At 40.4% G+C, this 13,697-nt stretch overlaps 1 protein-coding gene across 1 annotated transcript in view; it reads left to right on the top strand.

Annotated features, from left to right (window-relative positions):
• EDNRA (endothelin receptor type A) overlaps positions 1–13,191 on the top strand; it is a 59,439-nt gene extending 46,248 nt beyond the window's left edge. The window contains exons 5-8 of the mRNA XM_066573667.1: positions 6,529–6,681; positions 7,696–7,829; positions 9,446–9,554; positions 11,318–13,191. Of these exons, the coding sequence (XP_066429764.1) occupies positions 6,529–6,681; positions 7,696–7,829; positions 9,446–9,554; positions 11,318–11,521 (600 nt within the window). The 3' untranslated portion in view covers positions 11,522–13,191. The remainder of the gene's footprint in view (positions 1–6,528; positions 6,682–7,695; positions 7,830–9,445; positions 9,555–11,317) is intronic.
• The last annotated feature ends 506 nt before the right edge of the window (positions 13,192–13,697 follow it).

Genomic DNA, 13,697 nt, shown 5'->3' with positions numbered 1-13,697 from the left:
GTTTGCACTGTCTAACTCTTATACAGTATTAGTAAATGTGCTCATATGTGTGGTGTTCTTTTTTCAATATTACGGTTATTTTACTATATATATATATATATATATATATATATATATATATTATTTATTTATTTTTTTAATGTTAGGGTCTGCCATATTGGAGACACATACTTCTTTCATGTATAGGCCAGGACTTCTCAAGCGTCTTCCACCGAGGCTTCATCAGTAGAGATGAGCGAGCGTACTCGGAAAAGCAGTACTCGCTCGAGTAATTTGCTTTATCCGAGTATCGCTGTGCTCGTCCCTGAAGATTCGGGTGCCGCTGCGGCTGACAGGTGAGTCACAGCGGGGAGCAGGGGAGAGCGGGCGGGAGAGAGGGAGAGAAAGATCTTACCTCCGTTCCTCCCCGCTCTCCCCTGCAGCTCCCCGCTCCGTGCCGGCACCCGAATCTTCAGGGACGAGCACAGCGATACTCGGATAAAGCAAATTACTCGAGCGAGTAGTGCTTATCCGAGTACGCTCGCTCATCTCTATTCATCAGCCAAAACCTGTTGATGCTTGGGCTCAACCTGTGGTCTAGATCAATGCCAAACTTTAAAAAAAATTACCTAATTTATCTTCAATAATGTGTCTTGAATAGGGATGAGCGAACGTGTCCGTTACGGACACATCCGCACCCGGACACCGGCTTTGCCGAACACTGCAGTGTTCGCGCGTAAGTGTCCGGGTGCCGCCGGGGGGCGGGGAGATGCGCGGCGGCGCGGGCGGCAGTAGCGGGGAACAGGGGGGAGCCCTCTCTCTCTCCCTCTCCCCCCCACTCCCCGCCGCACCCCCCCGCGCTGCCACGGCGGCCCCCGAACTTTTTCGCCCGAACACTGAAGTGTTCGCAAAGTTCGGTGTTCGGGCGAAAAAGGGGCGGAGCCGAACGTGTTCGCTCATCTCTAGTCTTGAACCCAGTATAATGCTTTGCTGCTAAACCACAGAAATGACTGTACAGTTTCTCATCACTTCTGTGAAAACTCCCTCCACAGCTGTGCCTCACCGACAACCACTGTAGGTGTTGTCTCACTGCCCACCTTGCAGCTTGAGAATCACTGGTTTAGACAGAGCAGCAGGGAGCATGTGCTTTAAGGTAGCTGAAATGACTTGGAATCAATCAATAAAGAAATATCATGACTAATTGAAGTACATCTCCTCCCAAAGATGAGAGTGCTACAGGGAAGATGTGTATTGAGCCTTATCTATGTGTCTGGTTTTGCTACCCTGCTCCAGCAGTAGGATAGCACTGCTACTAACTCAACCACCTGCTAATGATAATGAGATGACTCTCCTCAATCTGCCTGAGTCTATGCAGCAAAGCTGACAAGTAGTCTGCTGAAAACAGAAAGTGTAATCCTATGCTGTCTGCTCTGGTGGCCTGTATAAAAACTGGAATATTTCAAGATGTTTTTACATGAATAGTAGCATAATAAAATAGAAACAATATAACCAACATTTTTTCAAATATATATTAAAAAATTGATTAACATAACACTTATTTTATGAAAAAAAGATGAAAAGCAAACATTTACCCTTTTTTTGTAATCTACACATAGAATATAATGTATACATTGCAGAGACAGGGATCAACAAGACGTGTTAGGAAACAGCATTACAATTGGAGAAGTACGACATATTGTATAGGGATAGGGAAGCATTTTGCTAGCTTTTCCTCAGATGCTTGAAGGGTTATATTGTTGATCATGTTAAGAGGAATACTGCTTTAACAAGAACTGTTGCTGAACAGCGCTTATCTCGCTTTGAAATCGGCACGCTAGGCCTCCAGGAGTATCATAGTGCACAAGGAAGCCTGCTTTAAATGCACTCTTCCTGTTGAAAATTGTTAACATCTGGACCTGCGGGGAAAACAAAAGCACTTTTATTCTTCTCGGTTGAGCCCTGATGTAAGATGAGAGGGAGGCCCTGTTCAGTACCCATATTTAATCAGTCACAGGTCCTTCGCAGAAATGGATTCCTTCAGTTATGAGGGCAGGAAAATAAAACACATTACAGTTCTAGATTTCATTTGAGATTAGCAGAACCTTCTTTTGCACTTTTAACTGTATTACTGCCTAGGCTTTTCTGTGTGTATAACTGTGAATGTTTGTTATGAAACCATAAATAAGTATTGCGGATGACAAAAAGGGATGATACTATGCCACGCAGGGGTTGCCTTCCTGCAGTATTCACCCATTGTTTTTCTGGCTAGACCATAAGGCCAGCCTCATTATATCTACTGAATAATACAAGAGATACAATAAATCCTTCCTGAATGAATTAAGGACGGAATGATCTTTGACCTCAGGCACTTCAGTTGGCATCTGATTCAGTACTCCCAATTGTGCAACATATGGCTCATTCCATTTAAAGAGGGAATTTTTGAAAAAAAATATATATATTTATGTTAATATTTTTTGATGATTTATGTTTTTATGACTCTTAAAGAGTATATTTTACTATTCTCAAACATTTCTTTTAACAAAATCATATCTAATACTGCACTCCAACTTGACCATGCAAGTTTACACGTGTTTCCAGAAGTTTTGACAGATTGAAGAGAAAGATGTATTCAGTCTGCATTTCAGTATAGAAGTGAATAGATGTTTTTAACTAACACATGTGACCAAAAATAAGCCAGTAAGGTAATGTAACTTATTAGATTTGTTATATTATGTAATTTATAGTAGAATCAATAGCCCACCAACTAGATGTCCGGTCTGTAACAAAGAAAGTATAATTAATCATTGTGTTAGTTAATGGTCATTATAATTTACAATAAAAGTTCTTAATTTAAGTCTTATAAGGTTCATATATATTGCAGTAACCTGTAACTGAATAAAACATCTAAAAACAAAAAGATTATTCTTATTTTTAGTAAGTTTACATTCAGGCAAGTCCTGTCTGTTACCAAATGAAACAATAAATTAGGGGTGTTTATAACTAACAGATCAGAACAAGTACAAAACAGACAATCTTTTAAGAGTGTACTGAAAATAATGCGAAAGAGTCTTGATTATATATTAACTAGGAGAACAGAAATTTTGAAAAAAATAAGCATTCTGCAATTGCTATTCATTTGCATGTCCTGTCTGTTACTAAAAGTCAAGTCCTTTACTAAGAGTTGATAGAAAGTTAGGAGGTAGGTATGACATAGATACATTTGTCACAGTGCATAGTTTAACTGCCTATAGCTATTTTTAAAGTTTCAGACAAAAATATATTTAAAAAAATTAAAAATGTGAAATAATTTGCGTGTGCGTGTCCTGTCCGTTACTATGGAATGCACCATATGAGCTAATAATGTTTCATTTTGGTTGTGTTTGATGGCAAATGTAAAAAAATAAAACACAAGCAACAGCAAACAATGAATTGGAACATTTTCATTATCAGTTCAAAATGCTAAAATTTGCCTCCTGGCCCTGATCCCACCCCCTCTACCCTTCCCACACATCCTTATCTTCTGCCCCCTAATGGATAGTGTCTTCCCTCCCCCCCAAACCTCTACGTGAGTGTCCGTGTTTAGTTGAGTTAAGCCTACCTGATTGGAAAAGAGGATCCCCCTCTACAATCCCAAACGAGTTCGAGATCAACACCCAGACTTGAATTCCACATAAAGCTAGAGGAGAGGAGAGGATGATGTTTGTTGAAGTAATTACCGCTTTACTCCCGTCATCCGACGGAATTTCTCAGGGTGGACTCGCTGTACTCCCAGAACACCCCTCTTTTTTCTCCCCTCTCGTCCTCACAGATCCCTCTAAAGCTTATCTCCATTCCGTGCAATGCTTAAGTTATACAACTACATGCCAGACTTCTATACAATAAAAACTAATTTGAACCAAAATATGAGGGGGGCCCCCTCAGGAGGCGCTCGGGACCAGGGCACGGTGCTACCCGGAGCTGGGCCCTACCGCCTCAAACCATGCCCAAACTGGTGCCAAAGTCCTACCGCCCATAGCACCCTCATCTAACCCTATTCCCTCTCCCCCCCCTTTTTTTTCTCTTTTTTTTTTTCCCTGAACCCCCGGTTTTTTTTTTTTACTTAGTTTATGTTGTAGTATAAGATTATTAACCTTGGACAGTATAACCTGCCCAAGTAGGAAAAGAGACACATAGTCGACGTTTTAGAAGTGTAAAGAATTTATTTACTTTTGTCAAGACAACTGAGTGCCATTTCAAGCTGCTAGCAAATGACTGACAAATGTTTATATTGTTGAAACTATGCGAATAAAATACTTTTGAACGAAAAATGCTAAAATTTGATTACAACTTTGAATGCTTTCAGTTCTAAAACTGCAGGTCGGAAGAGTTTCTATTCATAAGAAACTATAAGATTGTCACTTATGTATGGCCCCTTGGATGTAGCACTCACTTCATTCCTGGACCAATAATTGTATGTAATTCAAAAGTTAGAAGGGTTGTCTGGGGCTTTTACTATCGATGACCTATCTTCAGAATAGGTTTACAACAGTTGATTGGCAGGAGGCCATTGCTTAGGATTCCCACCGATCAGCTAATCCCCATGTCCACTGTCAATGCATACAGTTTTGGAAGCAGATATTGCTAATAATGAGATGTACGGAGAGCAGCACGACCAGTATTCAAACTTAAAGCGATACAGAAGCAGGTGCACGATCCCAGATAGATCCTGTACTCAGAGATCCGTTAGCATAAGAATTTCAATAGATGGATCAGCACACAAGAGGTTCTTCTTGCTGAGGAATAAAGGTAGATATTATGTGAAGAACCTCTTGTGTGCTGATCCATCTCTTGAAATTCTACAAGAGGAAGCACATATTGCTGTCAACATTGCAGTGAACTGATTTGGTACTACAGGCAAAACTCTCATTGAATTCAGTGGAGGCTGTGCCTGCAGTACCAAACCAGACCCCTGAAATATGGACAGTGAAATCTGCTTCCAGCACTGTCCGCACTGACCTTGGATCCAGGAATCAGCTGAGTAGCGACCCCGATCCACTATTGATGACCTATCCTGAGGATAGGTCATCGTTAGTGAAAGCCCCGGGGGAATACCTTTCATTTTTGAGTTGGATACAATCTAGTTTTTGCAATCTTTTTTTTTTTTGGCTGCAGTAAATCCAACATTTAAAAAAAACATACAATCATCAGTAGTAAAATTCCTGAAGAACCTTTTCAAGCTAAGTAAGGCCAACTTTAGAGATGTTAGCCAATACTGTCTGGCACACAAGGGATATAATGTTTTGTATTAAAAACCAATTTGTTATACACGTTTTACACTTTTTATTATAAAATCTGATTTAGGCCGCCTGCAGACGGGCGGAAATTCCACGGCGGAATTTCTGACGGGATTTCCGCCGCTGGAAGCCTGCATAGGATTGCGTTGACTAACCCAATCCTATGCAGACGGCCGCGGTTTGGCCGTGCGAAATCTCACACGGCAAACAAACTGCGGCATGTCCTATTGAGCCCCACACAGAAACGTCACTCACCTGCCGCCATGAGCCGGCACATGAAAGAGTCGGGGGCGCGGGGCGCGGGTGAGTACGCGCTGCTCTCTGCATGCGCTCGGGTCGGGTCCCATGGCGAGAATTCTCGCTGCCGGATCCGACCCAGCCGTCTGCAGGCGGCCTTAAGAAAAAACACACACATATAGTGCAGTATATACTTTTGGGAGTCAATATGCAACTTAGGGAACTTTACTTTTTGAAGTACCATATATACTCGAGTATAAGCCTAGTTTTTTAGAACTTTTTTTATGCTGAAAAAGCCTCCCTCGGCTTATACTCGAGTGAGGTAAAAAAAACAAAAAACCTGCAATACCTGCAATACTCACCTCCCCAGTGGTGCGGAACACTGCTTGAGAATTCCCCACTGTCATCTCCCTGCTCAGCTTTGAATTCCCCTGCTGTCAGCGCTGTGTAGGTAAGCGCTGTGATTGGATCGATCGCCAGCCAATCACAGCCTGCGCTCGATCATTCACAGCCATTCAGTGGATAACATCACTGAATGGCTGTAATTGGTTTATCGAGCGCCGGCTGTGATTGGCTGGCAATCGATCCAATCACAGCGCTTACCTACACAGCGCTGACAGCGGGGGAATTCAAAGCTGAGCAGGGAGATGACAGCGGGGAGAATTCTCAAGCAGCATGTTGCACTGCCGGGGAGACCATCGTTCTGGGGGACACAGACGCCGGCTGGGAGGTGAGTATTGCATTTCTTCTTTACCAAGTATATACTCGAGTATAACTTGGCTTACACTCGAGTCAATAAGTTTTACAAGTTTTTTGTGATAAAACTTATTGACTCGGCTTATACTCGGGTCGGCTAATACTCGAGTATATACGGTAAGTTATTGGCAACTTCACTCTTTGCAAGTGAGTATTTAGCTTATTGGAGCAGCTTATTCTCAAGCATCATGTTTAGCTAACGAGGTTGACTACCACTAGCAGTAGTAAGAGGAGATTATGTAAAACAATGCATATTAATACCTTATTTCATTTTTTTTTCTAGTTTTACAAAAATGCAAAAGACTGGTGGCTGTTTGCTTTTTATTTCTGTGTACCCCTGGCATGTACTGGAATATTCTATACGCTAATGACATGTGAGATGCTGCACCAAAGGATAGGAAGTCTGAGGATAACCCTGAGTGAGCATCTTAAGCAGGTACAATAACATTGCAACATTCATTTTGTATCTGAATGTTTAGCAGACGATTTGCTGCAGGTATTATTATGTACAAAGAGAGCAAAGTCTGACAAAAAATAATCAATGCAAACCTACATCCAAGACCAAAGGTCTTTTCCTAGATCTATCCTGCCTGAAAACAAGGTTTAGTACCACCACATGCTTATTATTCATTTGGCACTCTACTCCAAGTTTTAGCCAAGATTTAGGATAGTTTCTCCTTGTATTCTGCCAACTAAAAGACTATGTTCGTTTTTGCAATTTTTTTTTGTTTCAAGACATATAGGTTTGATTAAAAATATATTACCCGTTTGTGCATTCAGCTTGGTTATCGACTACAAACTGCACTACTGTGTATAGTCTGATACTGTAGTCAGGTGTTACTGCATAGCCTCTCATGCCTTGTAACCTGAAGAAGATATAATAGAGGACAGATAGAAGAGAGTAAACAGGTAATTGTCAGATAAGACTACTCATAGGTCTGTTTATTGTCTGTAGCCATGGACACACATATATTTGCATAGCAAAGGCATACACACACTCAGGCAAAAGGCGTTCCCCAGGCATCCTTCACACCAAGGTATGTCCATCTGATTTGGAGATTGAGTAGCGTGATTCATCACTCCATTGAACGTTCTTCCATTGTTCTGCTGTCCAATGATGACACTCCTTGCAGCACTGTAGATGGGCTAATGCACTTTCTTTGAGAGAATTCACCAGACATTTACAGGATGAATAGAGGGAAATCCTGATCCATTGCGACAGCTTCTAGGACCTTGCGCTATTCCGCCAATAGGAAGCTAGGGGTGTGGCAGGAGGCGTGTACTCCATGGAAGCCCTGTCAAACCCCTAGCTTCCAGTGGCGTCAAGATACACCAGTACTTTGCTATACAACTTATAGGAAAAGATTCTTAACTTGATAGAAGGTCAGTAACTGATCTGTATAAAGCTATTGTTCAAATCCAAATACTATGTACTGTCTTGTTCACACAGCGCCGTGAGGTTGCAAAGACTGTTTTCTGCTTGGTTGTGATATTTGCCCTGTGCTGGTTCCCCATGCATCTGAGTAGAATAATTAAGAAAACAGTATATAATGAACGGGATTCTGGACGATGTGAGCTTCTCAGGTAATATACACATATTAAATTCCTTCTTTTCAACATGGTATTGATGAGAATGTTATGAACAGAAGCTTTTTTTACTTCCTCCACAACTAAAAACTAATGTTGACCAGTGAGGATAGTGTAAGCCAACATATTAGTGATGGTAGACAAGTGGCTGAATGTTGTCCTTTAAAGTCAGTAGAAATAATGGGAGAGATTTATTAAGACTTGTGCTTCATATATCAGTCTTAAACCAATGTGAACTTCTTAATGATTGTGTGCATCTTGGGCTGTTCCTATGCCAGAAAATGAAATATGTGCCTGCTACGAGCAGGCATAGATTACTGCTGCTTTTTGTGCTATTCACCAGTGTAAAACTTGAAGGTGTCCGAGTTGTAATATTTCCATGAAACCATCTCCCCATGCAGTAACATAACAAATCTGCATATTCTCACCTATGCCTGCTCCTGCTGCTCAGGGTTTTCCTTCTGACATCACGTTTACAGGCTGTCCCAGCTTGTTTATGGGACGTCACAAGCACTGCAACCAATAACAGAGCTCAGCGACCGCTCACTAAGCTTGGTTATCTGCTGCAGCACCTGTGAAGTCCTGTAAACTGGGCAAAACTACACCATGTAAGCAAACAAAGCAGCAGAGGACCGAGCAGCCCCATGGGACACAGTGGGAGCGGGAAGAGGTGAGTATATACGGATTTGTTATATTAATGCATAGGGAACTGGTTGTACAGAAATATTAAAACTCGGACAACCCCTTTAAGAAATCTGCTAGTCCCTGCACACTGAACAGTGCTTCTTCATTTGCCACTTTGTAAAAGTTGTAAAAGTATAAAGTTTTAAAAAGTCACAAATTTTAGCGCAGATATGGCATGCACTAAAATTTGTGACTTTTTAAGCCAGAACACTGACATAACTCACTTGATAAATAATAAACACTTTGGGAGAAAATTATTTAAATCTTCCAACAGGATAGCTTAATTGAAGATATACACTTCCTTCATGTATTGACTGAGCCTACTGCTTGTATGGGTCAGCCTTATCTGTGTATACTGTGTTAATATTCTGCCTTCTCTAAGCCTCAAGCAGTACAAAAAAAGCAATTGTGTCCATTAAATCTAATGCTCTGCAATGACAATTAGATGACTCTGCAGAGTATGTTCCAGTCTAAACAGCAAATCTGAAAAGTGTGTCTCTTGTCGTTTTTTGGTGACACATTCCATTTAAAATGTTTTACAGACTACAGACTGCTGTTTACAAAAAAACTTCTGCTCTCTAGAATACGTTTTATTGAAACCCTTCTATGACTATAGGAAGTAAAATTAAATATGTCATTTGTTATTTATACATTTCATTAATACATTATTTAATGTTGCTCCAAGCTGAAGTTTCACTTTAGTTAACTGAATTTCTGGAACCTTGTCGTCTGCTTGCATCCAGCTGGAGAAGTCAGGCAGAAATCGGATGTGACACACGATGATGTAGCTTATTCCAGCCTCAGACAGACTGCTGTGCATGGTTTCCATCAATGTCTGTCTCAATCCATAGAGAGATATTGAGGTCTAGATACTATATACCGTTTAGGTACACAAGACATTAATGTGCTCATGTTCTTTTCGTGTCTAGTTTTCTGTTGGTGATGGATTTCATCAGTATTAACTTAGCGGCCCTCAACTCGTGTATAAATCCAATAGCGCTCTACTTTGTCAGCAAGAAGTTTAAAAACTGTTTTCAGGTAAGAACATCTGTTCATTTCAGATCTTTACAAATGATATACTATGTCTTTATCTAAAGATGTAGCTGGAAGAAAATATTCTCATCTACAGCTCCATTACGAATATACTGGCCCTGGGCCTTTGCCAATGTATCTAGACTGTGGTGAACTGTACTGTAAATTAGCTAACATCATTGAGGACATGAAAAACAATATACTATAGAGAGATTATAATATGACAAAAAAAATCTAAAAGAGTCCCTCATTGCTGGTATAATGAAAATAACTGCTGTATAGCGGTTTCCAAAAATGTTTATTTTACTCATTTATATAGCACAGGCATGTCTTGCACAACTGTACATCATAGGGTTTTGTCCCCATTGAGGCTCACAATCTAAATTCACCAATTAGTATGTTTTTGCAGTGTGGAAGGAAACCAGAGTACCAGGAGGAAACCCACCAAAACACAGGGAGAAAATACAAACTCCATGCAGACTTTAACACGAGACGCCCATGCTGCAAAGCAACAGTGCTAACCACTGAGCCACTATGGTTAATTGCTTTCTTATATTGTACCAATCATTAGCATGACATATTGTACAGGGAAAATATCCATACTGTATAAAAAAAGCCAAAGTGGATTAATAATGATGTACAAAAAAAGTGATCCAGTGCTCACAGGATAAGCGCAAAAGAGGGCAAATGTTTAGAGACACTTGCTCTTTGTGGGAGGTCTCTCTCCAGAAGAACTCCCAGAAGGCGACTTTTAGCCAAAGATGAAGAGTCTTTGTGCAGAAAGTGCAATGAAGGGATATTTATTAATCCAAGTAAAACATATAAGATACCAATAGGAAAAAAAGCCATATAAAACCAGGGGAGTAGTTGCTGCAACGCATTTCGGGGCTAATTGGGCCAGCTTTCTCAAGCTTCTGTACTCAAGTGGATTAGTAGACCATTGGGCCATAGAAAATAACCAAAATAGTCAAACTGGAGACATAGCAAGATTAGCTGGCAGTTCTGATTACTGAGGCAATCATATGGCACTGAAATGCTCTCCTGCAAAGTCTTGCAGAAAATTCCAAAGTTGTGTGCCTGTCTAAGCAACAGTACGGTCCGATCTGCTGGCTGTCTCTCCAATCATTACTTTTAGGGCTTAGTCACACGGGTGCATCAGCCCCCGTGTTACTGCAGGAAGAAGACGGCCGTACCTGAAGACGGACGTCTCTCTGCAGCGCCGGAGGAAAGAACATGTGACCGGCTTCATCGCCGGTCATGTTTTCTTTCATCAGCGCTGCAGAGAGATGGCCGTCTTCAGGTACGGCCGTCTTCTTCCTGCAGTAACGGCTCAGTCACACAGGCGCATCGGCGCCAGTGTACGGGTGCCGATGCGCCCGTGTGACTGAGCCCTAACACGTTTGGTACGAGACTTATCATTAAACATAAGTAAATGTACAATTTAATTCCCTTCCATACTGAGTCATGGTTTCTATTGAATCAATCAGGAACTATCATAACCATACAAGGTAAACTTATAAAGATAGAGAAGATGTAAATCCTGTAACCAAACCCATGATTGTCATGTTTTACTATAGATTTTTTTATAGGTTTACAAACATTGTTACTTTAGATCTTGTTTGCCTCGAAGCATGACATTGAAGCATGAGAAAATGGATTAGTCTTCCTTCGACACAGTCACTTAGGAGCCTTCCTGTACTTCCACCATTATGGTTAGTCATTTGGAGGTCAGCCTATTTACTAACTTGCATATGTATTTTTCATTCTAGTCATGTCTATGTTGCTGTTGCCAATCAAAGACTCTCACAAGTACTTCACCAATGAATGTCACCAGTATTCAGTGGAAAAACCATGACCAAAATTACTACATTGCCGACAGGAGCATCCCCAAGGACAGCATCAACGAACCCCATCCTCCAACATCAATGGCATCAGGAAACCAAATCAAAATGAATGGCTTTCTTCAAAGCTAGTTTTTTGGGGTTTTTTTTAAACAAATGGTGAAGAACTATTTGAAAAGACTTTGAAAAAGCTGCCTTTTGGTTTCAGAGACTAACTGGAGCACTGTTAAATCAGAGCTACGAGCACATGGTTTTTATTGACTGTAATACAGTCTTCATGTTTTTTCCTGGTGATGTTTGCAGGTTGGGCCATTATTGTCCTACGTATGGACCAGAGAAAAATGAGATATAAGCATGGCTGTATTAAGACTGGCATGATGAAATCCTAAAGAAATTATATTGGCAACAGTTGCTATGGTAACGTCTACCATGTTCCCAGAATTCTATTGAATGTTATGTCAACCCTACAATGTGTAAGGTCTCATGCATATAGCTTGGAGGCTTTGCAATGGCACAAAGTCCCCTATGGCTTTGTACTACAAAGCGGTACTTGATTCTATGTTCCATCGTCCAGTGCTCTATGGGGTGCTGTATGTATGAAGCTATTTTCACCTCGAAGCATTGAGAAAAAGCAATGGCATCCAGTACAGCATGCCATAGTTTATTTTCTGTTGCATTCATATGGAATTCAACATAAAAAAAACTCTTTACACATTCCTTTATATGGAGTCTGAGACATATGGAGCTACAGTAATGGCCCTGTGCACTACTAGGGTACCCTATTATGGCTCCATGCAAAACAATACTGTAGTATGGCCTTGTGCATGAGGCTAAGAGGGTGACTCAACCAACAGTATTTCTATTGTTATTATATATATATAAATATAACTATAATTACTTTGTATATAACAATTTTTATTTAACGTATCTTTGAAAATATATTTTTTAACCTGAAAGCATAGAGGATTCTGAAATGTTGTATTATCGCATGACGTGTACTTGCATTTTTTTCAGGAGCATAACCTAATAGAAAAGACTCACATTTTGTAGCACTTCATTGTACAAAGTCTTACTATATAGGTATATAATATAGATAGTGGCAATTTTATGTGCATGACAACAAGACACATTAAAACTGTGTTTATGAATTACATTGTTTTATCGGAATATATTGTATTCACAACTTAACACCATATAAAAGTTAATTCTCATGAATTGTATTTAAAGGGTATCTTCTAAAAACTGAGCTTCCCAAAAGAAGAGTCATTTACAGCCATTCTGTAATGCATAAAAAATTGGGGGTGGCCCCAAAGGTCTCTCTTACGTTGCATGGTGCTCTAAGCCATACCTTCTATTAATGCCCACTTTATGTTGTACCATATTGAGACCAAAAGATACAATAATGCAGTGTACAAATAATACAGTCATGGTCTTAAACAAAACTGCCAATCAATGAATTAGTTGGAGATGCATCTTTTGCTGATTTATTGCCACAGTTTTGCTTATAAGATATGGGAATGGGGGGGTTCAAGTTGCAGGTGCAAAGACCCTCAAAAACAGTAATGACAGGAGATGCCAAGTGTCCAAATGCACAAGTTGTATTAAGGCTAGCCCTGGTGTTGTCTATTGTAGATAATAAATATCTATTGACCATTTTTCTACTAAATATCTGATTACATTTTATTATCTGGACACCTCCTTTACAGTAGTTTCCGTATATAGGGCCCACAGTATGTTGTGAAGTGAATCAATTATGTAGATGTACAACTGCTATTGTAGAAAAAATAAATAACTAAAGGATATTGGTATTTGTTAGACCATTTTATTACTAGTTCTGTTTAAGAAGATATACAAAATTTACATTTTATATACCAACCCATGGATGCAGTAAAGCACTGGCAAGGGTGCCTTATGTAAGGCCCAAAGAGCTCTAGTAGAAAAGATCTGAGGAAATCAAATTGGTTAAAAGTTTTGTGTGAAAGAGAAAGGACCAATGTGCACACATAACCACGCGTCTATGAGAACCATTGGTTTCCTATGATGTGTTCACATGTCCGTGTTTTACAGGCATGCAAATGCGCGCACCTGCAAAACGTAGGACATGCGTGCACAAAGGTCCATGCTGCACATCAATATTCCCCGTGGGGAGTCCCCTCATCACTGAACACTGTGACAGCCATGTCACAGTGTTCAGTAATGATGGCACTCCCCACAAAGACTAAAGAATCTCCTGCCACAGCTTTCACAGCTGTGATAGCTGCGGCAGAGGATCGCGCTGTTTTACTATTGCCTTCAATGGGACTACTGC

Source organism: Eleutherodactylus coqui, chromosome 7, assembly GCF_035609145.1.
Source record: "Eleutherodactylus coqui strain aEleCoq1 chromosome 7, aEleCoq1.hap1, whole genome shotgun sequence".
Lineage (NCBI taxonomy): Eukaryota > Metazoa > Chordata > Amphibia > Anura > Eleutherodactylidae > Eleutherodactylus > Eleutherodactylus coqui.
Note: the sequence above shows the minus strand (reverse complement) of the source record. Positions and strands in the feature narration are given on the sequence as shown.